Genomic DNA, 15,198 nt, shown 5'->3' on the forward strand with positions numbered 1-15,198 from the left:
ACATATAGGACAGCAGTATGGAGATCACTTATCGCAATCCACAATGGCAACCAATCTTCAGTTTATCCCTGGACGCAAACAAGGCTCGGAGAACCCTATCCTAAATGGCTTCAGATACGTCTTCGACAAGCGAAGTAACGACACCGGCATCACGGATTCCATTCAATGCTGTCCTGCTCGAAGCCCACAATTTGGAAGTTCCTTGATTGCCTTAAAGCAGAACAAGCCCTTACAGACGTGAAGAAACCCAAAAGAGACGGGCGGGAACTACCTGAGCCACGTGCACCCAAATGGATCCGTTATGATCGACAACTTCAGAGAATTGTAGATGATTACGACAACTACAGCAACCCTATGGATTTCCTTAAAGCTATCGGAAATTTGACTATGCTTTAGATTTGATTCTGTGATATTGTATTATATTGAATTAATTTATAACATTTAAATAACATTGAAACTATTGTCCAATTTATCGACATCAAATTAAAATAAACTGTGGTAGTAAACTATGGCTCAGATCATATCTCAAATTGGACATGTTACGTATACAATTTAGCAAGTAACAGTTTAGATCATGTCTCTAATTGGAAATGTGTCGTATTGAAATCAGGTCACAATTTCGGACAGATGTCGTTTTTTTCTGGTACCCTGATTCGGACAGATGTCGCTTTCGGACAGATGTCGCTTTCGGACAGGAGTCGTGTTACCCGTTTGTGCGAATTCCCTTTTCGTCATGCAGGTCTGAGTATCATTTTGTCACGTGATTTACAACGAGCGGTGCTTAATAGGGTTGTTCGCAAGCAGACACTGTCTAGTACAGTACTAATCACCGTCTGGCGTCTAGAGCTGAGTCACGTGATTGCAGTAATGAGCTAATTACGTAACTACCCTGAACACGTGACCTTCATATCTCGTCACAATCAGAAGCACAACTGTACCCTGATTCGCATGCAAGACAGGAGTTTGCTGTCTGCACAAAACTGGATCATAATATTAATAATAATACGTGATTAAGATAAATACTAGAGCTACTGTTCGTAATAAGGTTCAGTTTTCCTCTAATTTAATACTGCCAAGGTTGCGATTATAGCCGGGGGCTAGCCCAGGGAGGTGGCCGAAAACATTTTTTCGGTTTTTTCTTAGTCCGCACCTGCCCCTCGATACATAATTCTGGACTCGAGGTTTCCCCCGGTAATTCGATCTCGGAAGGCAGGCCTCCCCTTAGCAACATGAGCTCGGAAGCGGGAGCTCTCGATACAGGAGGTACGTCTCAAGAACGACTCGGACCGAAAATTTTCTAAGTCAAAATTTTTTCTAAGTTTTTCTGAAAACCACTTTTATTCACGATTCAGGCTACCCTGTTCATTATTAGCCGAAAATATTTTTTCGGTTTTTCGAAGTCCGCACCTACCCCTCGATACACAATTCTGGACTCGAGGTTTCCCCCCGGTAATGTGATCTCGGAAGGCAGGCCTCCCCTTAGCAACATGAGCTCGGAAGCGGGAGCTCTCGATACAGGAGGTACGTCTCAAGAACGACTCGGACCGAAATTTTCTAAGTCAAAATTTTTTCTAAGTTTTTCTGAAAACCACTTTTATTCACGATTCAGGCTACCCTGTTCATTATTAGCCGAAAATATTTTTTCGGTTTTTCGAAGTCCGCACCTACCCCTCGATACACAATTCTGGACTCGAGGTTTCCCCCCGGTAATGTGATCTCGGAAGGCAGGCCTCCCCTTAGCAACATGAGCTCGGAAGCGGGAGCTCTCGATACAGGAGGTACGTCTCAAGAACGACTCGGACCGAAAATTTTCTAAATCAAAATTTTGTCTAAGTTTTTCTGAAAACCACTTTTTTCCACGATTCAGGCTACGTACCCTGTTCATTATTAGCCGAAAATATTTTTTCGGTTTTTCGAAGTCCGCACCAACCCCTCGATACACAATTCTGGACTCGAGGTTTCCCCCCGGTAATGTGATCTCGGAAGGCAGGCCTCCCCTTAGCAACATGAGCTCGGAAGCGGGAGCTCCCGATACAGGAGGTACGTCTCGAGAACGACTCGGACCGAAATTTTCTAAGTCAAAATTTTTTCTAAGTTTTTCTGAAAACCACTTTTTTCCACGATTCAGGCTACCCTGTTTATTATTGGCAGAAATCTTTACATTTTTTGAAATTTTTTTTCGGTAAAAAAAACTGAAATCCGGCAAAAATCCGGCAAATTTTTTCCAGCCGGAGCCGGAGCCGGAGCCGGATTTTTAAGCCGGATATCCGGCCGGATCCGGATTCAGCCGGATTTCCGGTCGGTTCCTATTCTGGACCTTCTGCTGCTTCTTACTCTAATCTCCAATCTGCTCCTGCTCATTCTGACCCTATCGCTGCTGGTCCATGTTCTGATACTTTTGCTGCTGGTTCATTTTCAAATGAACTATCAATTAGCGACTTCCAGATGGAGATTAACCTACCAAATTGTCAAAGAAATGATATTCAATTGCAATGCAAGATAGCTGAGATCCAACAGGAAACTAACACATTAATAAGGTTGAACAATCCCAGAATGTGTTCCATCTCTGGAAAGGAGAGTAACTGCAAGGAAGCTGAAAATTTGGTGCAAGAGATTGTGAATGAGTTAGTAGTGGAACGAGGCTCAATGGATATCTGGGTTGAAACTTCATCTTTAGGTCGCATTGCTGGCAAAAGGAAAGCAAGACTCAGACAAATAGAAAGAGATTACCATGTGCAAGTCGATATTAAATACAATATTCGCGAGGGAGATGATACTAAAGTTATTCTAATCGGGCCTAAAGAGGATGTGCTCAATGCAAGGGACCATATTTATGACATTGTCGATAAAGTGGTTTAAAATTCACATTCGATTTTATACGTATGACTTATAATCGTAATAATATATTATATAATAAGTTTTTTGTACTAGTTATTTGATTTTTGGAATAATCATAATGCAGTGATTAGAACTTCAATGAAAACAGGAAAATATTTAAAGGAATTTTGAGATCAATTTTATCGTTACTGAGCCGTTTTTATAAAAATTATGTCAATTCAATTAATATTAATTTGATTGCACAATGTACATCGCACATGTAGATTATTATGAAATTGTTTGTACAAGAGAGTTATGTCAAAGTTGTCGGCTTCGTATTAATGCATATAACGCTTTAAATTTTTGTTGTAAAATGATGAATTTAAGACAGTTATTCTAATATAACAGATATTATAAAGTTATAAGTGGGTTATAGATATTATTCAGTTATTCTGTGATTTGAAATTAAACCGATGATAACATTACCTTGTTATTATCTAATAAAATACTCTATACAGTAAAGAGTTTTTAGAAACTACAACCTGATTAAATTATAACATTCCTCCCTAGGATGGCACCTATAAAGATCACAAGTGTGGTATCCTGCAGTACAGAAGACAAAGTGGCTTGTGCTAAGAACCTGTTATATTCTGACAGCTTCAAAAAGTGGGCTACAGAAAAACCTGGTCTTGCAAAGGCATCAGTCATACTCCAGCTAGAGTCTGAACAACAGATAACTGGTATTGATATCGGGAACAACGGTTCAGCTTTTGTAGAAGTTCTGGTGGCCAACGGTGCCAATGATACCGAGTTTGAGAATCTGATAGTCATGTCCTCCTTCATGACGCCTTCAGAGTCTCGAGCCCAAACAAACAGGTTTAAAATCAGGATGTTTGGAAAAGAAGAGCTCTGTAAACAGACTGCTGATAAAAAGTGGGATCGCATTAAGATCGTGTGTACTCAACCTTACAATAAAAACACAGGCTATGGTTTATCTGTTGTGACTGTGCAGGGTATTAACAAACCCTTGTCTAAGGTAGCTGCCGCCCCACTAAAAGTAATGGATCCTGTTAGTAGACCATCTGTTTCTAGCATCGCTGCAAAATCACCTGTTGTGAAGAAACAGAGAGTATTAGAAAGTGGAGGCAACAAACAGGGAAAGGCAGCGTCTAATTTACTTTCAAAACTACAGCAAAACAAGGCTTCTACCTCAAAAGAAGCTTTGGATAGGTTGAAGGAGTCGGGAGACCAGGGATTTAAAAGAGTTTCCGGATCTGTCGTTGACATCAGAGATGACGATGATGATGATGATGATAAGCCCTCTAGTAGCAACAAAACTAGAGTTAAAACTCCTCCTCCGAAAACCAAAGTTTCAACATCTGCCACTCCAAAACGTGATATCTCCCAGCTGTTGAGTGACGTTGTGTTTGTTCTTAGCGGGTTCCAAAACCCTCTAAGATCTGACATTAGGGAGTTAGGAATATCCATGGGAGGTCAGTACCGGCCTGACTGGTGTCCCCAAGCAACTCATCTTATTTGTGCTATTCCAAACACTCCTAAATTCAACCAGGTTAAAGGAAAGGGGATCATTGTGAAGAAGGAGTGGCTATTTGATTGTAAAAAGGAGAAGAAGAGAGTGTCTGAGGGCAGGTACAGACTAGATAAATCTTCTAAATCCTCGAGTGAGGATGAAACATCAGATGACGAAGACGATGATTCAAAAGTGAGCATACAACCCAAAAATAGTCCTTTAAAACGGAAACTTTCTAAGAAGATTCAATATGCAGAAAGTAGCGATAGTGATGAAGAGACCGCACCAAGTAAAAAGAGGAAGACGAATGATGGATCTGACGAGGAATTCGCCCCTACTCATAGTCAGATAGTCTCCTCTTCTGATGAGGAAGACGAAGCAGAGGTAGAAGAAGAAGAAGAAGTAGAAGAAATTGTAGATAGATCAGAAAAGCATTCGAAGAAGCCCGTCAGAAATCAACCACTAGAGATAAGCTCAGACGAGGAAGTGAACCCCGACTCTAAACCACTTCTCCCTGATATAAGTGACAGTGAGTCTGAGTCTGGTGATGTCCCAGTCTATGAAGCTGATACTGATGAGGAGACAGAAACTAGTGTTATTAAACGTCTGGGTCTTCCACCTCTCCCGGACTTTTTTGCTGGACACAGATTCTTCATACATTCAGATAGTTTCCAGGACGCTGAAGACTTAAGACAGTTACACAGATATCTGGTGGCGTATGGTGGGAAGGTTCATGATCATATGTCTCCGGAGGTCATGTTCATTATCACTAAATCAGACTGTTGGTTATCAGATTTTAAACAAGCTTTACTTGTAAACTCTAAAATTAAGTTTTTGCAGAGCTCTTGGGTTGAAGAGTCAAGTGATCAGTTGTCGGCTGTTCCTAAAACTCCTTATTATATCAATCAATGATGATATCTTTTCTAAGAATTATGAATATTAATCATCGATATAATACAGATTGCAGAGTATGTGCCAGACTGATATCGTTTTATATTATTCCACTCTATCTTAAGTCAATTATTATAATATATTATTCATAGAGTTGTTGAAATTTTCTTTGGTATCAGTCATCTATTATCATATCTGACAAAGCCATGGCAACTTTAAGTAGATAGTCATATTTCAAATGTAATTGATTTAATTTATGTAATTTATGTATCCAACTTTTAGAACACAGAGATTCTTGTGTTGTTGTTTTCAAGAAGTATTTTAAAACCACAAAATTAGTTAGTAAATAATTGCTTAACATAAAATGACCAGATTATATTAAAAAAGGGGAAACCATAATTTTGTTATCATTCATTTATAAGGATGGGTAAACGTATGATTTCGTGATTAAAAACTTTCAAAAAATAACCAAATTAATCGCCAGGTAGATAAACTAAAATGCATGGCCGTTTGAAAGTGAAGACAACAGCTGAAAAGGAAGCAGAGAAGAACAAGATACGCGAGAAGAAGAAGCAAGTTTATCTGAAATGTATGAACAAGATAAAGGGAATGTACAACAGTGGGGACAGGTCTGTAGAGTTACTGAACATCATAACCAAAGTCCTGGAGAATATACCTGAGTTTAGCACACTGTGGAACTGGCGGAGAGTAGTGCTGTTGGACATATTCAGTAGTTGTAGTGATGAGAAGCAGGAGAAAGAAAGTGAAACTGTTGTTAAAGAAAGTGAAACACTTGAAAAAGAAAGTGAAAGTGATAAGACGTGTGAACGTGAGGCGCCTAATAAAGCTGCTATGATACTATCTGAGAAGTTGTTTGTAGCGAGATGTCTGGACGTTAATCCTAAAGCTTACTCTCTCTGGTCTCATCGCAGATGGCTCGTTGAACAGAATACCTCAGGTAGATCGGGTGTCACGTGTGGGGATTGAGGGAGAGAAGAGAGGGTTGAGGGAGAGGTGAGGGGTTGAGGAAGAGAGAGGGTTGAGGGAATGTAAACCAAGTAGATATGGGTTTAGAAGGGGTTTGTGAGGGGTGGAATGATAGTGAGATTTACTTTGAGCTTCAATAAATAGCCAGCATTCTGCTTGCCATCACACGAAAAACGCTCTATATTGTGTTTATTTTCAGAATGTGTAATAAAGGAGGAGTTAAACTTGTGTAATCTCTTTCTTAAATATGACGCCAGGAATTTTCACTGTTGGGACTACAGAAGGTAAAACAGCAGATATTGATTATTAAATGTATGTTTCTTTTTACAACTTACTATTAACAATATAGGACTGGTGTGTTACTGTGGTGTAAAGTTGCATGTTGGTGCCCCCCGCTGAAAAACCGCCCCCCTGTTGGCGTCCCTCCCCCCCCCCCCCCCCCCCCCTCTTAAACTTTAAAGTAGAAACGTAAAATTGGACAAATTAGGTGATTTTAGAAGATACGTCGTAAAATCTTTCAAAAAGTGTTTTTCTAGAGCAAAACGCGCAGTTTTGCCAGTAGTTAAGTTAAGTTTTTCAAAATTGTCCCACATTCAAGTACGACGATTTGGCGTCGGAGCAGGGCCCTTCGGTACGCCACTGGTGTGCTATATAGAAAGTTATCAGGCTAATATTGAATTACGAAAGCGAAAGCAGCAATAACCTTTAGCTTTATTCTTTTATTGCCAGGTTTATCGTGAAACTAGGAGGTATAAAGATAGAGAGCGAATTGGAAATGTCCACGTCCCTGATAGAAAGAAACTTCTCAAACTACTCTGCGTGGCATTACAGGACCACACTATTGGACACACAGGATATGGGCGTGGTCAGAGAAGAATTGGAGTGGGCTCAGAACGCTTACTTTACTGGTTACTCTTACTATTTACCACACAAGTTTCTTTCATAGATGTTTTATATCATGAATATTATCATTTTAAACTAGGTAACTTATTACAACGATCTTTACAAGGTAACTAGTATAACGATTGTAATCATAGTTCAAAGTAATCGCAGTTATCACAGCTCAGTAACCAAAGTAACCACAGTAACCAAAGTAACCACAGTAACCAAAGTAACCACAGTAACCAAAGTAATCAAAGTAACCACAGTAACCACTGTAACACCCCCTTCAGACCCGTCTGACCAGAGCGTGTGGCTGTATTATCAGTGGTTACTAGGCAGAGAGACACAAGAGGATAAGTTACTTGCTGTATACAGGGACACAACTAACAGCACAATTAACCTCCTCCTTAACAACCTCACCTACACTGCACCTACCAACATTCAGGTTTTTAATAGATATAATGCTACATGGTTAAAATGACTATTAATTAATACACTTGAAGAAGTTAAGGCACTTTTTACCTCATGAATGTTCTGTAGAAACGTTAGGAATCCTTTTGCCTGGAACCCCTTTCATAGCTAACACATTCCTTCACACAGATACAGGAAAACAGTGATAATAACACTGATAATAGCACTGATAAGAGCACTGATAAGGGCAATGTCACGTGGAACTGTCACAGTTTCCCAGCCAAACTGTGGTGGTGTGATGCAACACACCTTTCTGATAACGTAACAGTGAGTCTCGGTGGAGCTACTGTTACATTGTGTAGTGGGGATACGCTAGGTAAATTGCTGGGGAGTGGGGATTTAACTACACAATAGTGTTCACTCTAAATCACTTCAATTCTGGTGTTATTTAGTTAAACTTTCCCTCAGTAACGTATTCAATCTCCCCACGTGTAAACTGCACCACACGAAAATACCAATTAATCAATTAACTAACTAATCAACCTGTCATCTCTAACCAATTAACCAAAATCCAAAAATATCTCAGGAGTAGTACCAGGAGGAATCTCACCCCGTATAAACTACACAGCACCACAAGACATAGTGCAGGAGCAACTGGGCAACATCCGGGAATTATACGAACTGGAACCGGACAACAAGTGGGTTATACTGACCTACCTGGACATGGTCAACACTTGTAACCCTCATAAGAGTAAAGAGCAGGTGATTGTTTTTAGGTGTAGTGTCGGTTGTGGTGTAGTGGTTAGAACACTGGTTGGTGTGCAGAAGGTTGGGGTTCGAGCCTCCGTGCATATCCAACTAGGATATAATCGCCTATAAATAAAGTAGCGGTAATGTTAAAGTACCGCAAAGGGCTTCCTAAAGTGACCCAAAAGGGAATTAAAATATCAAAGAGGTTTCATACGGAGAATGGGTATCTCTAAATTATCTGCTTAGTCAATTTGTAGCAATAATTGTTTAATTTAAAGTTATTTAATGTCAAGTATGTAATGTTTGTCACACCTCAGATGTAATTTTTATCACACCTCAGATAACAGAGATAAGGAACTTGACCGTGAAGCTGTGTCACGTGGACACCATGAGGACTGGTTACTACAGAGACTTGTGGACCAAGCTGCTGTGCGAGACAGCAGTCACAGCCTGGTGGGCCAACATGTCACGTGACATCACATCACGTGATCCTCTAAACCTGTCTAAGAAGTACATCACAAAGCTGGGGCACAGTGAGTATATGTTCGCGCTGCGCGAGCTGGATCTCTCGCACAACAATCTCACCAGTCTTACAGGGTTCTCATCTCTAGTAGCGGTGGAGAAAGTTAACCTGTCGCACAACAAGTTACACTCGTTACAAGGGCTGGAGGAATGTAAGAACTTGACGGAGCTGGACGCGTCGCACAACCTGATACACAACGCGTGCGGGATACTGTCGTGCACAAAGTGCAGATTACGCGCGCTCTGTCTGCTGGGAAACCCCCTGGCAACTAGTTCAGTGTACCCTGGATGTGTTGTTCAGTCCTGTCCTATGCTGTGTCTACTTGATAACAGAGAGCTCTGACAGGTTTTTTTTTGATGATTTGAAAATATTTCCTTGTGTTCTGTTTCATTATATTAATTGTGATGAGACGAAGTAGGTATTTACTTCTTTTAATTGTTCGCGTGTTTTCACTTCCTGAATGCATAGAAAAATTAGTAAAGTTATCAATATGACAATATAAGAGATCGGTGTAAATGGCACAGTCGACATAAATAAATTGATTGCATATAACAAACGGTCTTGCTTCCTCTGCCGTTTTAGGAGGGTGCCAAAAGGAGCAGGAATAAGAAGCCACTTAATTTTAGGTTAATCAAGGCACTTTACATTGTAACGTTAAGTCACTGGCAAACTGCCAAAAGCTGTGTTGCCCAAGTGGTGGTGACTGGATGTTAGCACTTGCCGAGCTTAAAATTGTCGCAAAAACAAACTTCTTTAACACAGAGATTATGACGGGCACCATGTGCTTTGGCAGGCGGCGATTTAAAAAAGAGTTAGAAAAAAGCCACTGTTTAACGTTTGCAGCGAAAATGCTATGATCATATTATTATGAATGGCTTCGTTGTTACTTCGATCTCTTATGAAACTTTTGCCGCAAAAATTGCATAAAACGTTCTGTGTGGTACTCCTCTTTATAAGATTTATTGTATTAACCTTAAGACTGCTAGTTTATATGGGTGGAATTATTCTGTATAACATTTCAAGCTTCAAAGAGGTTTTCTGAGTAACTATTTTCCAAGTTTAGTTTCGCCTAAGTTTAGTTTTCGGATTGATACTGATTAAAGAGAATAAATGAATGGTATTACTCTTACTGATCCATAATTTGGTTTAGCAGTCTTATCATCTAAGCAGCAGATAGATTTTGATATACGGACTTTAATGAGTTATTGATCTTTGTTACGAATGGTTTTGTAATTTGATTGCATTTTATGATTTATCTGGTCTGATTCTTTAGCTAAAATCACATACCACATCATCCAACTGTCATTGGTAATCACTGCGGGGTAAGTTCAAGTAGTTTTAAGCTTTTTGTCGCAAAGTGAACTGTTCGCGTAGAATTGAAGGTGGTCAGAATTAAACCCTTTTCATTGGTCAGCAGAGCGCTGGTTATTTTCGTATACGTAGGGTACTAACGCTGTAACGCGCGGCAGACATGAAAATTGGTTTCTCTGCGCGAACGTACACATTTTGATCGCGCGCACATTTGGGATTTCACGAACAGCACTTGAATGAATGATTTAAGAAAATGACAGTAGCATGCCTGATTGTATTTTGTGCTGAAAAAGTAGAATTATGAATTGTTAATGCAAGGAACAACCCTAAAGCACCCTAGCACCAACTCCACCAGGTACCATTAGACTTTGATTTTGTTCAGAGCTGGCGGGTTGTGTGAGCCGCGCACGCGTGCTACTCTTTTGTGGAATGAGATGTGATTCGCCCTATCACGCCGGTCTTATATCTTCTGCAGTCACAGTCATGCTGAAAAGACTCTGCTGAACACCTTTTAGTCTCTTTGCACTTCATCTTATTCGTTTGTCCTGCAGCTATGGCCTATGTCTTACAACTTATTTAGTCGATTTTGCGTGAATTTTCTCTAAGAACATTTCCAGGATTGCCCGTTTCTCGTATCAGGTCAGCGTAGTTTTATCCAGTAAATGTTGCTATTTGTTTTTTAAAAAGGAGCTTGCTTCCTTTGTACCCTCTCCAGTTCGTAGTATTGCTTAATTAAATACTTTTGTTAATGTTTTACCAGTTATATGCTCACGACAGCATCAAGGATCGTCCATATCACGTTACACTGTCAACCACGAATAGATTGCTTGGTTATCAGAGAATCAAATAGGTCTATTCCAGTTTTGAATCCCAAAGGTTTTAACCAAAATCTGGATTTCCATGACGTCAGCAAAGCCTTAACAACTCCCTGGCCCCCTCCTACCAACCCCCCCCCCCCCCCCCCCCTCTCATCAGCTTTCCAAACCTCCCCACTGTGAGCTTGCTAAAGTTTTATGTGAGCAATGCCTTCAGGGCTAGAATATGTTTCTTGCTACGATATATCAACACTCAACTTAGTATTACTCATACCTCTGTTCCTGATCAGAAGTATTACTTCCCTTCTGCCGCGGAGTTATTAATAATTATGGGATTCTTAGAAATGCTGATGTGGCAAGTGGTGGTATTGTTGTCACATTTGGCAACTTACTGTTTGACAACTGTGAACTGGTTTATTTCCCATGCCTCATCACTCATTGTACAACTATATCATTACAGTGTTGGACCTTTCTTTGCCGGCGGTAGACTTGATTTTGTACGAAATTTGCCACTCCTCCTAATTTCGGTAATGAACTTACCATATCTAGAAGTATCTAATGGAAGCCTTAAAGACGAATACAGTTCTTGTTCCTTTACGTGCCATGAAATACAGTTTCGTGTTTCAGAATATCACTTGAACGACACAGATTTGTGACATTTTGCTCTGATGAACTTTGCTTTGATGAATGTTAAAGATTTTCTAAAAACTAAAACAGCTGAATTTTGTTTGCCTTATTTGCACTAAAGAGCTTTCTTGGGACACTGGAAGTAACGTCCTTATAAGTTAACTACTACCCCTTCCTGTATGAAATCAGTCCGAGTCAACATTCAGTCCGAGTCAACATTCAGTCCTAGTCAACATTCAGTCCGAGTCAACATTCAGTCCGAGTCAACATTCAGTCCGAGTCAACATTCAGTCAGAGTCAACATTCAGTCAGAGTCAACATTCAGTCAGAGAAGAGATACTGTACCTCTAACTACCCTCCGTAAATACGTATAACTACCCCTGACAGTAACTGTACTACCTGAGGTACAGCGTGGTCCCCACTAAGCAAACAGTGTTTTCCTAGAGCCCCAGTGTAGGTCACCATGTTAACACAGTGTACTCCTCCTCCCACTGCCTCATGTTCGTAATATTAGTGGTGCTCACTCCTCATTGGTTGATTATTGTCATGTGGGCGTCATGTGATATTTTGAGATTTTGCTTAGAGGAAATTTATGGAGTTCTTATTTTTGTTGACTTGGTACTTGTTGTTTCTCTTCGAATTCTTCAGAAATACTTGGAGTGTCACTCGTTTCCGATAACTCGTAAATTTTTAAATTTGACTCGTCCCTATAATTTGTAGATTGTTGCGTGATGGTCAGGGGTTTGTCAGGCCATGTTACCTTTAAAACTAACTTCAGTAAGCTAAGTATAACTCTCGGTAGCAGTACTAGGTTTGATAACTTGATTTAATTTATACATACGATAAGCCCCACCAACTCATCAAATCTTATCGAATTATTCGATAATTACCTGTTCCTGTATCAAGAACAGGTGACTGTAGGCGTTCAGGTTAATAGGTTAGTTCCCACTTCATGTTTTTTGCCCTCCTCCTCCCCCTCTTCCTCTCTCCCTCCTCCATATTCACAGCTCATAACAAGTTTGACCTCACTAGTGTACCTATGCATACTCTCATGTTACATCCCAATAACAGGGCCAATGATTCTCTGGTGACTGTGGAGTGCTGAGGCTCGGTACTGTTACTACCGCCACCCGGTACTGTTACTACCGCCACCCGGTATTGTTACTACCGCCACCCGGTACTGTTACTACCGCCACCCGGTACTGTTACTACCGCCACAAGGTTACTACCGCCACCCGGTACTGTTACTACCGCCACAAGGTTACTACCGCCACAAGGTACTGTTACTACCGCCACCCGGTACTGTTACTACCGCCACTCGGTACTGTTACTACCGCCACTCGGTACTGTTACTACCGCCACAAGGTTACTACCGCCACTCGGTACTGTTACTACCGCCACAAGGTTACTACCGCCACCCGGTACTGTCACTACCGCTACAAGGTTACTACCGCCACTCGGTACTGTTACTACCGCCACAAGGTTACTACCGCCACCCGGTACTGTTACTACCGCCACAAGGTTACTACCGCCACTCGGTACTGTTACTACCGCCACCCGGTACTGTTACTACCGCCACTCGGTACTGTTACTACCGCCACTCGGTACTGTTACTACCGCCACAAGGTTACTACCGCCACTCGGTACTGTTACTACCGCCACAAGGTTACTACCGCCACCCGGTACTGTCACTACCGCCACAAGGTTACTACCGCCACTCGGTACTGTTACTACCGCCACAAGGTTACTACCGCCACCCGGTACTGTCACTACCGCCACAAGGTTACTACCGCCACCCGGTACTGTTACTACCGCCACCCGGTACTGTCACTACCGCCACAAGGTTACTACCGCCACCTTGTTGGCAGTGTTACTGTACTGTTACTGTACTGATTGTATATTTACTGCACGTTACTGCACTGTTACTGTACTAGTCACTGCACCTGGTCAGACTCAGAAGTGCCACTACCGGTCTGCAGTACCTGCATGACTTACCTGTGATATATATTATATTACATTTATTTCTGGACCCTTTTTATTTTATTGTGATTTTATAAACTTGTTTAGCATTGTATCATGTATCTTCCGGGTGTCTTACCAGATTTAGAGGAGAATAGTTACAACTCTAATATAAGATTCACAGTCAATGCCACTTGGTGTGACCTGTAACTGTTGTTACTTTGATCAATTCAAATTTCCCGATTTTCCGGAATGTCTGTGGTATGTACACTATGTATGAAGCTCGATATGAATGAGGTCATTGTTTGAAATTACCACCGTATCATGAGGGAAGGTATAGCCTGTATTAGTATAATAACACTGTGTAGTTGTACTATTGAGCGGTTGTAGTCTCTCACACTGGTTCTTCTTTTGTATAGCGCGGGACGCGGTTTCTCCTCCCTACTTTACTGTAGTACTATAATGTAGTAGTAATACTACTACTGTATTAGTGTAGTAGTATTACTACTACTATAGTAGTGTAGTAGTATTACTACTACTATAGTAGTGTAGTAGTAATACTACTACTGTAGTAGTGTAGTAGTATTACTGATACCACTGTTTTCATGGTCTGCTACTTTACAGTCCGTTACTTTACTTTACTTAGTGTTAACGTTTAAGTGTCGTTACTTTACTGACGTGTATTTATAGTTGGTTACATTTGTTGTAAATTTCCACCTTCACTGGGTGTTATCTAGTGCTTGGTGCAGTACAATGAAAATACGCACTGTACAGTTACCATTCATAAGGCAGCAATGTTGGGTAGGAACTTGTAATGAAATTCAATTTAATGTTATCTTCTAGGTGATTTGCTCAGTTTTAGAGGGAGAGTTTGGTCATTTAGCAATCTCGTTTCATTGTGGTTGATGGTGTGCTGCGTCCTTTGTTCCTTTAGAAATTGGTTAATCGTCAATTGAGTACCAGGCGAATTTCCTTTCATTAATTGATCCATGATTTGAGTCGAGGGCCTAATCAACGGATGTGACCTTAAATCAAGAGCTCGTTGGCACATGTAATGCACCTGGACTCCATATATATTTCGAAACCGCAATCTTTGACCGCAATATATTCGTATGTGAAATTGTGAAGGGCACAGTAAAAATAGATTTCCGTGTTATGTGCTTATATGGAACTGTAAATTGGGATAAGCAGCCTTTAACAAACGATCATTTTAACATATTGTATACTCTGTGTCAAACAGCCACAGAGGCAACATATAGGACATAGGTGCGGTAAAATTTTGCAAATAGTACGATTCCAGACGTGCCTAAAATTATTTTATGTGCGGCAAATTCGGAGGGGAAAAACAAAGGGTAATGTTGAGACACGAGAGTTCATCTATCACTCTTATTATATAGAGCTGCCTCAGTATCTGCTATAATTTTCAAAGTTTACTACTTAACTTTTGTCCCTCTTATTTAACCGAGCTTGTTATCCGATGGGTCATGACTCACGATTCTCCATCTTTAATTGTTTGTGTATTGGTCGTTTAGGTAAAGCCTTCGGGGAATTTTCATTAGGTTCATGAGTTGCATCAACATTAATACCTATCTCATTCAACTTAACAGTAAACAGAGTCCTTCAAATTATGCATTGAAATAATAAAAACTATCATAAGCTTCATATTTCTCGAAATTGGGAAAATATCAATCACG

The 15,198-nt window shown here is 40.6% G+C and overlaps 2 protein-coding genes across 4 annotated transcripts in view; both read left to right on the forward strand.

Moving 5' to 3' along the window:
* LOC134822334 (serine/threonine-protein phosphatase 2A 65 kDa regulatory subunit A alpha isoform-like) overlaps nucleotides 1–15,198 on the forward strand; it is a 116,857-nt gene that overhangs the window by 29,928 nt on the left and 71,731 nt on the right. The window contains exons 2-8 of one of the 3 annotated variants that reach the window (XM_063833346.1): nucleotides 5,728–6,197; nucleotides 6,426–6,510; nucleotides 6,956–7,134; nucleotides 7,399–7,553; nucleotides 7,709–7,895; nucleotides 8,106–8,281; nucleotides 8,610–10,047. The exons of the other annotated variants lie outside the window; for them this stretch is intronic. Of the exons in view, the coding sequence (XP_063689416.1) occupies nucleotides 5,738–6,197; nucleotides 6,426–6,510; nucleotides 6,956–7,134; nucleotides 7,399–7,553; nucleotides 7,709–7,895; nucleotides 8,106–8,281; nucleotides 8,610–9,134 (1,767 nt within the window). The 5' untranslated portion in view covers nucleotides 5,728–5,737 and the 3' untranslated portion in view covers nucleotides 9,135–10,047. Of the gene's footprint in view, nucleotides 1–5,727; nucleotides 6,198–6,425; nucleotides 6,511–6,955; nucleotides 7,135–7,398; nucleotides 7,554–7,708; nucleotides 7,896–8,105; nucleotides 8,282–8,609; nucleotides 10,048–15,198 lie in introns of those variants that run through there. 3 annotated transcript variants of the gene reach the window in all.
* Nucleotides 2,316–5,564, forward strand: LOC134821928 (DNA repair protein XRCC1-like). The gene has a single exon (XM_063832756.1). It carries the CDS (start codon nucleotides 3,389–3,391, stop codon nucleotides 5,258–5,260), a length of 1,872 nt encoding a protein of 623 aa, XP_063688826.1. The 5' UTR covers nucleotides 2,316–3,388; the 3' UTR covers nucleotides 5,261–5,564.

This window comes from Bolinopsis microptera, chromosome 10, assembly GCF_026151205.1.
Source record: "Bolinopsis microptera isolate Bmic1 chromosome 10, MBARI_Bmic_1.0, whole genome shotgun sequence".
Lineage (NCBI taxonomy): Eukaryota > Metazoa > Ctenophora > Tentaculata > Lobata > Bolinopsidae > Bolinopsis > Bolinopsis microptera.

Excerpts from the sequence above, each read along its gene's own strand:
- LOC134821928 (XM_063832756.1), top strand. The coding sequence starts at position 3,389 with ATGGCACCTATAAAGATCACAAGTGTGGTATCCTGCAGTACAGAAGAC.